This window comes from Eschscholzia californica, unplaced genomic scaffold (genome assembly GCF_041429995.1).
Source record: "Eschscholzia californica isolate CP2 unplaced genomic scaffold, dmEscCali1.0.p SCAF_4, whole genome shotgun sequence".
Classification (NCBI taxonomy): Eukaryota; Viridiplantae; Streptophyta; class Magnoliopsida; order Ranunculales; family Papaveraceae; genus Eschscholzia; species Eschscholzia californica.
Window position 1 is genome coordinate 43,596,215 of NW_028238461.1, and position 13,171 is coordinate 43,609,385.

At 34.5% G+C, this 13,171-nt stretch overlaps 1 protein-coding gene across 2 annotated transcripts; it reads left to right on the forward strand.

The window, feature by feature from the left end:
- The first annotated feature begins 2,320 nt into the window (after positions 1-2,320).
- On the forward strand, positions 2,321-8,071 carry LOC147544928 (O-fucosyltransferase 16-like). 2 transcript variants are annotated; one of them, XM_086634419.1, is made up of 11 exons: positions 2,594-2,744; positions 2,831-3,133; positions 3,260-3,325; positions 3,426-3,516; positions 3,695-3,771; positions 4,424-4,512; positions 4,661-4,844; positions 6,010-6,191; positions 6,526-6,628; positions 6,726-7,057; positions 7,473-8,071. In XM_086634419.1, the coding sequence occupies exons 2-11, from the start codon at positions 2,957-2,959 to the stop codon at positions 7,855-7,857; spliced, it is 1,686 nt and encodes a 561-aa protein (XP_086490545.1). In that variant the 5' UTR covers positions 2,594-2,744; positions 2,831-2,956; the 3' UTR covers positions 7,858-8,071. The 2 variants fall into 2 exon arrangements, with proteins under 2 accessions (XP_086490544.1, XP_086490545.1); XM_086634418.1 differs by having other exon boundaries at positions 2,321-3,133.
- Positions 8,072-13,171: the final 5,100 nt, after the last annotated feature.

Sequence of the window (13,171 nt, forward strand, 5' to 3'; positions counted from 1 at the left end):
TTATTATTGTTTAATCACATGAAATAATATATTTATACTAACATTTCAAAAATATATTTTTCGACTTTCGTAAACATCTGTGAATATTTGTGGACATTGATGGACATTTGGTAGACATTTATTATTTTAATATTATTATTGTTGTTTGATCACATGATGGACTTCAAATGTCTCTTGTTTTTTGAAAGACATTTTGGCTTCCAAATTTGTCCCAAATCCTTCACAAATTCATCAAACTATGAAGTCCACCAAAGTCTGAGACATATTTTGTCTACAATCGAATGCCTCGGACTTTCGTGGACTCTCAAATGTCTGGATTTGAATGCCTCAGACTTTCGTGGACTCTCAAATGTCTGGATTTGAATGCCTCAGACTTTCGCGGACTCTCAAGAGTCCGCGAAAGTCTTGCTCCACTACCCCCCCCTAAGGAGAGCGTTATAAGGATCATTTAATAAATACTGCTAAAATATAAGGACTTGAATAAAAATTAACAAAAAATCTAGTATTCTATTCACTTGTAGTTTTGTCTCACACAAACAACCCAACCCTAATATCGATCATTGCTATCAACATCACCATTAATATTAAGAAACTTGCAAAATACATAAACTTACTATCACCACTGTCTTAGTTACAAGCTTTTAATGATGCCTCAAGATCTCATGGATGAGAAACCGCCATTAATGAAGAAGGAGACAACCTACATCAAGAAAGAAGAGTCCTTTGACTTAAACGAAGGCAGCGACTTAAACGAAGATATTGACATAAACGAGGGCATCGACTTAAACGAAGATATCGACTTAAACAAAGACATATATAATGAAGATAATATACCCCAAGTAAAGAAAAACCCTTTTTTTTTCTTCCTCTACGGTTGAACAGACATTTTAGGGTTTTAGGTCGTTTTTGTTCCAGTAAACGATTTTCGATTGGGTTGAGTGAAAAAAACAACAAATTTCGGCCGACTCGGCTGAATTTGGATTTTTTCATCCGCGTTGGACGAAATTTGTTTAACTTTTTAGTGGTTCTGGATGAAAATTTTCACTATTTTCATTTATAAATTTTTTTTTATGTTAACTGAAACTTCTTCAAAAATTACTGTAACCGATGTTAAAACCCTAAAAATCCATGGAGAAATCAAAGAATAGCAAGAGGTATGAACTCTTTTACAGAGATGATTGTTCTGTTTGTTATATAGGATTTAGGGTTCCCATCTCTATTTCTCTCTTTGATCGAATAACATCTCTATATCTCTCTTTGATCGAACAACAACTCTATCTCTCTCTCTTTGATCGAATACCAACTTTATCTCTCTCTTTGATCGAACAACATCTCTATCTCTCTCGTTGATCGAACAACTTCTCTATATCTCTCTTTGATCGAACAAAATTTTAGGGGTTGCTCTCTCTTTGATCAAACAAATTTTTAGGGGTTTTTTTCTCTTTGATCGAATATAGTTTTAGGAGAGGGATCAACTTATTGGTTCGGCTTTTACTCACCCCTAGGCCTAGCTCTCCCTATCTAATGAGTTGTTTTATCTAACGTTACACTTAGGCTCAACCGTTTCTTTAACATTAATTAACAATTGATTCACTTCCCAAAAATTGAAAAACTACATATTTTATCCCATAGAATTTCAAATTTCATGGGAATCTTCATGACCATGAGAGAGGTTTTTTTTTTGTTGAGAGACCATGAGAGAGGTTCATAACTCATAACGGGCAAATGATAATTGTATGTAGTGATAATTTAAGATTGACCCTAATTATTTAGTGATAGTACGACTACACCCCAATTTTAATATATGTTTGACAACCTCTAAACTTCTTCTTTTTTCTTCCAAATGAAGGGTAAGTGGTCAACATGGCAATTACATATTCTCCATCTAATGCCGCTGATGATTTGAGTTGGAGTTATTTATAGAAAAGAGTTGGTGATCGGGTGGTTATGGTGGTGGTAGTGAAAATGGTTGTGTTTGGTGAAGGTGAAGGTGAAAATGAAAATAATGGTGGTATATCGTTGAGGGTGTTGGTCGTGGTGGTCGGTAAAGGTAACGATTGATGGCGACGAAGATCAAGTTCATGAATTTGGGTTAGAGTTGTGTATGAGGAGGAATCCTTTGAGGGAGAAAACAAAATGAGGGTCAACACTAAATATATTTTTAAATTGGGGGTGTAGTCATAGTATCTCTAAATAAGTGGGGGGTTGATATCAAATTATCCCTTATATATTAACTACAAGCTAGTAACTACACGTGCAACTCACGTGAAAGGATAGAAATTTGGGGGATTAAAATGGAAAAACATTAGACAAAGAAGTTGGAGAATTGGGGATAGGGTGGCAATTTGATCCGAACCGGCAAGTTTTCTCCCAAACCCGTTTTTAATGAGACATAATTTACCAATCCGTTTATTTAACTGTTCGGATATAATATGAAGTTACAAATAATACTCCAATAGAGATCAGGATAAATTTGGTATTAGTATCCTTCCGATTAAATATTAGGACAGTTACAGTAAAACCCATTTATTAACGAGACAAAATTGAGAAGGGGGAAACCCTCAAACCCGCCAAGTTTAAATCCCTAATTAGAGAATTCTAGACATGTAGTACTAGTAAACTCTCTTGCTCTTCTCTTGAGAGAGAAACTAAAACTGAGAAAGAGAGAGAAAGAGAGAGAGAGGGTTAGTCTTATGGTGTGTGCGTGTGTATATAAGGAGGATTTAAGGCGGGTTCCGTTCGAGGTATTGTTTTGGTTTTTCTGCTTCCTCTTCTCTCTAAAAAAAAAAAAAGAGTTTGTGAAATAGTGTTGTTGTCGTCTTCTTACCAGCTTAAGTGGAGTTACAGTAAGCAATGTTCAGTTTCTGGTGTTAATGGTCGGCTACTTACTCTCCCTTCTGTTCTTTTAGAGAGAGAGAGTGAAATTTGATTGATTTTATAGAGAGAGAGAGAAAAAATGGGGTTACTAAAACGGCGTCACCAACCAAACCACCTCTTACGGTGGTTGATTCCTGTAATCTCCGCCATTTCAGTCACTCTCCTTCTCATCTTAATCCTTCTCTCCGCCTTTGCTCCTTCACCTATTAATTACCATCAACAAGAACTTCATTATCACCGTCGTCCTACCATCTCGGTATAACAACTCTCTACTCACTCAATCACTCATTTTCTTCCTTCTTCTTCTTCTTTTGAGCCGTTAAAATCTCTTCGTTTTATTAACAATTTCTTCAAAATGTTTGTTTGATTTGTAATTGTTCAGTTAAACAACAACGTCGAGTTGGTTCGTCCAGATGAGATCAAAGGCGAACAACTATTTCGAATTCCAGTTAGGGTTTTTTCTTTCCGATTCTCTTTTATTCTTTTGTATTAATATCTGATTTTTTTTTTTTGGATCTTAATTTTTTTTTCTGGTTTTTCAATTTTAGGATGGAGGAGGGAGTTTAAATAATGATTTGTGGGTTTCGAAATTGTCTAAATTCTATTACGGATGCAGCAATGCCAGCAATAAATTTGCAAGTGAGTGAATCAAATTAGTTAGAAGAGTTGACACTTTTTACTTGTAGATGAAATTAATGGAAATGAAATTGTTTTTGTGATTCTAGTTAGGGTTATAAATCTGGGTTCTTCTTGTTTACTTTTGTTTGAATCAAAATATTATTCAATTTCGTTATTGATTTTTGTGGTTTTGTTACAGAGGCTGAATTTAACACTAAACCTAATAGATATTTGATGATTGCAACAAGTGGTGGCTTAAACCAGCAAAGAACAGGGGTAAGATTTCAGCTTCAGAGATACTGAAAGATATTTGTTAAGAGTAATTTGTACTTCAAGATGTAGTAGTTTTATTAGAGACTTAGAAAAATTGACTTTTGATAAAAGAGGGTCAATTAAATGGAGAGTGGTTTTGATTGAAGAGCACGTACCGATCGTTTAGTAACAAATAGTCATGAATGAATGAACTTGGCAACTTGCACATCAGGAATTAGTGTATTCAATTTACCCTGGAAGTCAACTAATTGTTCGATGTTATATTTCAATTTGGAATATGTTATTCGTGCTCACATGGGTTAAGAAAAAGGGTTAGAAGTGTCTTTTGCTACAACATGTTCATCATTTCCTCGAAACCAAATACTAGACATCAAATGCTCGACAATGGGAAACAATATCTATGTTCATGTTGTTGGTTGGGTTTGATTTTGCTTCTTTTATAATATGAAAATGATGGCACCTGCTTCTTGTATGTAGTTGTAGCTTCTTTTAAGTTCAACACTTTTACACATGCTAGCATTGAAAATCCAAATGTACTTCCAATACTGTTTTCGTATTGTTATTGAAAGCACTCCTACTTTCATGGCTATCATATTAGATATGTACTTCGGTTATTAGGTTTCTGATGTCTACTGTTATTACATTACTTCTGCAGATAACAGATGCAGTTGTTGCAGCCCGCATCCTGAACGCCGCTCTCGTTGTTCCGAAGCTCGACCAGAAATCTTTTTGGAAGGATGCCAGGTTGTTATAACAACATATATATATATATATAATAGTGTATATATTTTTACATATATATGTAGTATAATATTCCCACATTTTCTTAGATGTGATGGTTCTGAGTTTCCCATCCAATAGTAATCTCAACAATCTATGATGTCTTCTGCAGCAACTTTACGGAGATCTTTGACGTTAATTGGTTTATAAGGTCCCTCTCAAAAGATGTTAAGATCATAAAACAGCTTCCTAAAAATGGAGGGAAAGCTATGAACCCGTACACCATGCGAGTTCCAAGGAAGTGCACTGCAAAATGCTATCAAGTCCGTGTATTACCTGTTCTTTTGAAAAAGCATGTATGTGTTCTCTCTCAACTTTACCTGCTTCTCTTTCTGTGCAGAATCCAAGGATTAATGTTAATTGGTCTAATATTGTGTTTGAAGGAAATATTTTCTTACCCTATTATGACATCATGTAGAGGAGTTGGTCGTGTAAAAGAGGTTATGGCCGTCAATGACGAACGTGACCTTTAACATTTATCGATTTGAATGGATGATTTAATGATATCTTTGTTCCGTAAGCACCGCATACCTCATTTACTATGCAAAGAACAAGAAGATGTATATGATCTAAGCCAGAAACCCACAAAGAGAAAGGAGACTGACATGAATCGCATGACTTTAAAAAATGAAAACTGTTTGTTACTCACGGAACATGAGATTAAGTATAAATATGAAAATAAAAGCAATGAAAAATCATTCTCAGCTTGGAACTTGATTTCAAGCTATGATCGAGAAGTTCAGGACATGGTAAACTACTTTTGCATACCAGCTTCCTAGTCAAATGAAACTTTTGCTCCAGCGGGGAAGGACCGAAGGAGAGACTTGCCCATTAAAGCGTGGATAATCAACTACACCAGAGATAGTGCCTACTCTTCTCTTCATTCCTCTTTCTCAAAGAAAAATAGAACTTGGATCTAGTTCTACAATAACTTCTGCTTGGTTTTGGTATCTTCTAGGAATGCTAGGGTGCTCAACTTTTGTCGTCTTTGCTGGATTTTCATATCTCACTGTACTTGAACGCTGTTCAACCTTTTGTCTCGAGTTCTTCCTCCTTCAAGTCTTCCATATATTCTGATTTTAGGGTGTCTAAAGTGCATCACAATACTTATCATCGCAGTTATTCACTGTATACTTTATACTTATTTGACTGTTGATAAGCACTTAAGTCCCTAGTTTGGTATGGTGAAATTGCTGAAGATTATCCAGATTCTTCTTGTAGTTTGAGACTGTTTTCGAGATCCTGTATTTCTGTAGTCAATTAGGAAAGTCTATTGAGTTGGCATTCCATGATATTGGATGAACTTATTATCTTAATATGAAATATGTCACACTTTTATCTGCTTCATTGAACTTATATTTTGATTATTTGGCCATTTGGACCGTCATTTCCCTGTGTAGAATCAGAGACATTGGAACAAATTTGTACAAAACTCATTAGTCTTTAACTCTTCCACCACAGGTTGTGCAGCTAACCAAGTTTGATTACAGGCTTGCAAATAAGTTGGATACAGATTTACAAAAGCTCAGGTGCAGAGTAAACTACCACGCCTTGAAATTCACTGACCCTATACGTGAAATGGGCAAGGAGTTGGTCTGGAGGATGAGAATTAGAAGCAAACATTTCATTGCTCTGCACCTAAGGTAAAGTACAATCTCATAAGTTTTGTGTAATTTAGTATGAGAAAACAAAAGGCTTTTTCCGAGGTACAAATTTAAAATTTGGTCGCAGTTTTAGTACCCATTCAGAGTGAGTATGCCTAGATGTGGGGTCTTATCGTAATAGGTCTTGGTGGTATTAGAAGACGGGCCAACTTACTAGCACCATGTGGAAGGGGTTTTTTCTTCTGTGTGGGTCATTTTCTGTAGCCGAATCAAGTCACCACTCTAATACTTACATCCCAGTGTTAAATTATATTTACACATGCTAGTGAAGCAACTTAAGAAAAAGTTAGGTCATTGCAAGTTTATGTTACAGGTTTGAATCTGACATGCTTGCATTCTCTGGATGCTATTATGGCGGAGGGGACAAGGAAAGGAGAGAGCTTGGTGCTATACGTAAAAGGTGGAAAACTTTACATGTAAGGAAGTGTTGAGTTTTCTGAAGACTTTTTCAGTTCTTAGACTATTAAGAGATGTGCCTAAGATTCTTCTTTTTTTCTTCTGTAAATGATACAGACTAGTAACCCAGACAAGGAACGCAGGCATGGAAAGTGTCCTCTCACTCCAGAAGAAGTAGGGATAATGCTAAGAGCACTTGGATTTGGAAGTGATGTTCACATCTATGTGGCGTCTGGTGAAGTATATGGAGGTGAGGCAACATTGGCACCCCTTAAAGCACTATTTCCAAATTATCATTCTAAAGAAACCCTAGCCAGCAAGGAAGAATTGTCTTCTTTCTCTACATTTTCGTCTCGAATGGCTGCACTCGACTTCATTGTCTGTGACGAGAGCGATGTATTTGTAACCAACAACAACGGTAACATGGCCAGGATTTTAGCTGGTCGGAGGTATGACAATTTCTTATTTGATCATTATCTTTTATCATTTCTTGAAAGATAGTTAGGTAGTTCGTTGCTTCTTTCTGTTTTTTAGTTTTCGTCTGTTTAACTCATTAAAAGTCATTTTTAAAACTGTCTATATTCTATTTTTGTTTTTCTGAATTCTGACTCGTTGGATTTGATATGCTGAAAGCTTCTGACCTAGTGGTGGTTCGGACCCATTTCGTGTCAGACTTATGTTTCATCTTGAATAGAAGGGATTACTATCTTATTTGATTAACTTTACTATTTGATCCTCAAATGAGTTAGATATGAAAGAGCAAGCTCTAGATGACTTAGACTTAGACGAGTCAGATTCAGACATTTAAAAAAAAAATTAACTAACATAACAACACACTGATTCCACGTTTATTTTCCAACGCAGGAGATACTATGGCCACAAGCCTACAATACGTCCAAATGGTAAGAAACTGAACTCTTTGTTTGCTAACCGAGCTAACATGACATGGGAAGCATTCGCCTCTAAAGTTCGTTTACATCAAAGAGGCTTCATGGGAGAGCCGAAAGAAGTAAGACCAGGTAGAGGTGAATTTCATGAAAACCCTTCAACATGTATATGTGAAAATTCTGAGGTAAATGAAAAACCAGATACAAATGAAGATACATTAATCGATGAAGAGCCAGATTGGCCAGATACAGATGATGTAGATGTACAAAATTCGCAGCAAGATAAAGAAGTAAATTCAGACTACAATCCCTTCCTGAAATCTGAGGATCAACCTGAGTTGGAAGAGATAATGTCAGATTAGATGAAGTCGGACGAGTAAGAGTTTTGTTACCATTCTTTCATCAAAATTTTCGAAGTCTTGTCGCAAAAATTGCGACTTCACTTCCTCAAATTCCGTTCCGAAGGTATGTTTTTGTGTTGTTCATCCGCCACCTGTTCATATAGCATTTAGCTTAAAGTTGTACATAAAAAGAACACATTTTTATTTAAGCAATAGAATATTTGAGAATTTTTTACATGATTTTTCCCGATTGGATCGAGAAGGTTCAAAAGGTCTTTTGTTCCAAGAGTTATGTTTCTTTTTTTGAACTTTATTGGCATAACTATTCATTTTACAGTTCTTATAAGAAAGGTAAGATGAGATAATTGTGTGATAGTAAGGGTGTAAGTGGGGTGTAAGAGAAGACAAACTACATTATTATGTTGATGTTAACTTAAGGTATTGTTGTTTAGCTAGTTTAAGCTCAACAATGTAATAACAGAGGTCTAGGGTCCCCTTAAAGATGGTAAAGTTAGGTTAGGGTTTGTGGAATATATTTACCACCTTTAAGTGGTCTTTGTTGTAGGCCCTAGCTACTCAATTTATCAATATCATAATGAAAAATTGAAAATGACTAATGTAAAAAAGTTGCAAAAATTGAAGACCTAAATAAGTTAACTGTGAAATCAGTCTATGTACAAACAATCCTTCTATTTTTCAACATCACACTGATAATTGCCATTGATGGTGCTTCAAGACATCTTTATTGTAACTAGGGTATATCCCGTGCCCTAGGGCACAGACACTTGTATCAATCAAGTGTTACGAAATTTATTGTTAATTATATTTTATTGAGAGAGAGGGAAATTTTTATTAGTTATTATTATTTTTGTTTATTTTCTCTTAAATTAGTTATTATTTTATTAAGAAAGACATTTTAATTTCCTTTTTTAACCCTTGAAATTTATTTTGTTTCTTTTTTTTGTTAAAGTAGAATTTTTATTTCTAAGAAAGAAACGATTATTGTTTTTTAAATAGGTAACTATATTTCTACGAAGGATTATATTTTAAATTTGAGAAGGGCTTCTAGACAATATGCATAATTAAAAAAAAGATGTTTGTCCCAGTCATCGTTTTCCCTTCTGTTTTATATAATAGATTGTTTTATGAATCTTAAATTAGAATTCACACTTGAATGCATTGGTAAACCTAACATTATATAGTGTTGCAGTTTTATTGGGTATATCGTTAAGATAAAATGTTTTTAATTGATCGAAATAGAAGTACATATAGGTCAACATTTTGACTACACATCGGATTCCCCTTCTTGTGCGAAATAACTTGATAATTTATATAGATTTGTACGGATATTATTCTAAGGAGACATAAATATGTAAGATCACATGGTGGAAAGTGGAACATAAAGAGAATATGTTCATGTTGGTTGGGGGCCATGTTTCCCAAACTAGAAATAAGAAAATGCAATACGTATCCCATTTGCGTATCATATAGTAATAGTACTTTTCGTGTTTAAATCGTATAGTATAGTACTATAACTGAAAAAGATTATACGTTTGGGCCTACTTTCATTATATTAATGGTGTGTCGGTCCGTTTCAATACATTTTTGGACCTGAATTTGAATATCCTATGCCCATATACTTGATCTTGTTAATGGTCGAATTAAAATAATTTCTATTTCAAAGTTTATGGTTTTCTCTACCTTGTATAAGTTCGAGTCATGGCTAGGACCTAGTTTTGCACATCATCTTCTCTATATCAACTACTAATCATCCATCTATGAAACTATGAATAACCAACTGGTTAATTTGGTCTAGTCCAAACTTATGGGGAGCCAAAGAAAAATGTTCATTAAAGTAAAATACATAATTAACTCTCTAATGGAAATGAGTATTTATAAGCAACACATGGAATATTGGTTTTCGATGGAAATTTCGGTAGACGTAGAAATGGAAATATTTCGATTATTTTCACCGAAAAATTTCGAAATTTATTTCCTTGATAAGACACTGTTAAGAGAAATTTAATTAAATTTCAGTTTAGATGAAAATTTCGGTAGACATGAAAACAAATATTTCAGTCATTTTGAGCGATATATTTCGAAATTTGTTGCCTTGTTTATAAAGTAGACGTGAAAATGGAACTATTTCGGCCTTTTCGACCAAAATATTTCGAAATTTATTTCCTTGACAAGAAATTGTTAAGAAAAATTTAGTTAGATTTTAAGTTTCGATGAAAATTTCGGTAGGTTCAAATAGAAATATTTCGATCATTTTGACTGAAATATTTCGATCATTTTGACTGAAATATTTCAAAATTTAATTCCTTGTTTATATCAATTGGTTGATTATGACTCTCCATCATTGAACTCCTATCTCAGCGGCTATGTCGCCTTATCCCCCACTCAATTGTTCTATTCGAATTTCCCCGACCTCATCCGGGCTTTTTTTATCTTCTTCCCGCCCTAGGAGTAGCATAAAAATCCATTCTTTCATTAGAGACCCATGATAAACCACTAACTCCTTCCTTGTTGGGGCATTATACTTAATCACAAGTAAATCACATTTCTTAGGAAAAATGAACAACTCTTACTTTGCCACTTGGAGCATGTTGTAATTAGAGTATATTCGATTACACATAATGCGACACATAATAACTGCATGACCAGATACGTTACAAAAGTACCAATTACGCTTTTCTGACCACCCGCTAGGGTAGGAATCGGATAAGTGGTCCGGAAGGGGGGCCTTCATGCAAATAAGTTTTCGTTCCAGTCTCAAGAGGGTACTAAAAACCTTAAAGATTGGGGTACCCAAGGGTTTCTGATCCAATAACTCGCGATTAAGGATGAATGAGTTTCTTATATACCGCTGGATCATGTCTAAAGGTCTTTGTCTCTTTGCGGGTAGTCAGCCAGTCCACAATTTTGCTGGCCGTACTTGATGGAACCATTGGTCTCTAATAAGTGGGATCTCCATCTAATTCCATCTGGTAGTAAGTGGTCCGGCTAAAAGGTTCACCCATTCGTTGGGAATCTTTGCTGATGTCCTGAGCGTTAACTACTGGTCTAACGGGTCGGATATACATATACCCATGCCATGTAGCGGTACATGTGGTCCCTCACAAACTCGGACTTGCCCATCTGGGTAGCGGATATCTCGACCGTTTCCCACCCTGGGGTCACTACTCTAAATTTCCAAATGATCCCTTAGTTTATGATTAGAGACTGTTTAGTCCTCTTGCTCTCATTTTTTAACAGTTCTATAACTATCTCTTTCTCATCACTCGATCTTTCAAGTCAACTAACCTTGTACGGTTGGAGATTATTTTTCTTACGACGTTTTCTCACAACGGTTGTGCCAGTTAAATTCTGTATATCTGCAAGCCAAAGATGTAAAAATGTCACCCATTGGATCAGTTCTCTTTCAGAATCCATGTACTGAAAAAAACTAAAACCTAAAATCAATTGACAAACCCAAGATAGGACTATTTATTAAAATAAAAATGTTATATGACTTGCAAATGTTTTTTTAAGAGAATCCAAAGGAGAATAACTTTTCTTTTTTATCCAACCAAAAGGGTTTGCTTCAAATCGAGATACTTTATGCATCTTGGGAGGATCACATTTGAATCAATAACCTTATAAGTTATAAACCAAACTGTGGTATTTAATTATATATATTTGTTTAAGTTAACTTTGAATCTTCTTTATGCCAAATATAAAAGATTTATGCCCATGCTCTTTCTTTTTGAAGCTAACAGATTCCTGTGCAGATGAAATCTTTTTATAGGCAAGATCTAGAAAATGATGTTTGAAATTGTTGTTTTTGTATACAATAATACTAAATTGACACAAATACACAATATTACTTGATTAACGAGTCAGACGTAAGATTAGATTGTTTTTGTATAGTATTCATTTCGAAGAGTTCAATAGAAGTGATTCTGTTGGAGAGGCAAAAAAAAAAGAGTATTTCATGATTTTTTTTAAAAGAACCACGTTTCGTCACAATTTCGAGTTAATGAGACCACATTTACTATTGCGTGGGCTTTTCTTCGGACTTTCGTGAAATTATTCGAGTTAGAGTAGGACTCGGGTTTAGATCTTATTTGGACTATACTCCTTTATACACAAAAGAGAGTCACTTAAGTTAAAAATTTCACAGGCTTTTGAAGGTACAAAACATAGCTAGCTCTCACACCCAATGGACACAATTGCTCAACATCACATACCAAAAGGAATATTAAGACTCGAAATAGACAATGTGAGAGGCGTATGATTCTACGAAAATAGTCGTACGCCGATAAAAAGCAAATTCAATAATATCTCCATGATCCAATAAAACAACATCATTTGATATAAAGTTATAAACACATGGATTGCATATGCATGTAATAATAATTCCTTTAATAATTTAATAAAAAAGCTATGTAGGAAAAGTCAATAACCAAATGAGATGTCAAGAAGACAAAATAAATTAAAAAGCCTCTAATCTCTAGGTTATAGGTTTGATTGGGAGTTTGAATTATTAACAACCTTGCATCTTGGTTGGACAAGATACCCTAGATTAAAATTAAAATGCTAAACATACAAAAAGTTTAACCTTAGGTTACACCATTTACCATATTGAAGAAGGGTCTATTGACAAGATAGTTTACTATTTTTTTGGTTGAATGATTATGATGGTGCTAGGCCAACATAGCAAATACCCTAAAAAGTAATAATATCTCGATGTTCCATCGAAGATTATTGATCTACTATTGGATTTGGGGCTCATCGCTCAAAGATCAAGCCTTCATGCATTACTTATCAAACTAATTTTTGTGAGTGCCTGTTTGGAAAATGTTTAACTTTCTTTGTCACACTAAAAATTATAAGAAATAGTTTGATTTCTTTGTATTTACAGTAATTGCGATCCATGATAGAATTTCTCTTTTTCACTTATAATCATCATCAAGAAAGTTATTGCCGAAATCAACTCTTGAATGATCTCATCGTTACGTGAGTAATAAAAAAACAAACGAAGTTCATTTTATGAGGTTGGAAGTTGACAACATTTAGTTAAAGAATAATTTAAGCTCGCTTTTTAATCACATATCTTTTTCTTCTTGTGTTTGGCCATCCCACAAAGTTAAGCAAATGAGTTTGGTTGGAGTAGCTGCCATGGCTGCGACATCTTCGAGATTAGATCAGCCTCCCTTTCCTTTTAGATTTTGAAGTAAGAAATTTGTTGTCTCTTTTGGATCCATTAGATGGTTTATACAACTTTACCTATTTGCGAAGGAAAAATATATTATTAAGTTTGCATCATTCCTCACAGATGGCTTAAATTAGA

Coding starts and splice junctions, on each gene's coding strand:
- LOC147544928 (XM_086634418.1), top strand. CDS start 2,957: ATGGGGTTACTAAAACGGCGTCACCAACCAAACCACCTCTTACGGTGG. Junction 3,517..3,694: donor TGCCAGCAATAAATTTGCAA/GTGAGTGAATCA, acceptor GTTTTGTTACAG/AGGCTGAATTTAACACTAAA. Junction 4,513..4,660: donor TCTTTTTGGAAGGATGCCAG/GTTGTTATAACA, acceptor TGTCTTCTGCAG/CAACTTTACGGAGATCTTTG.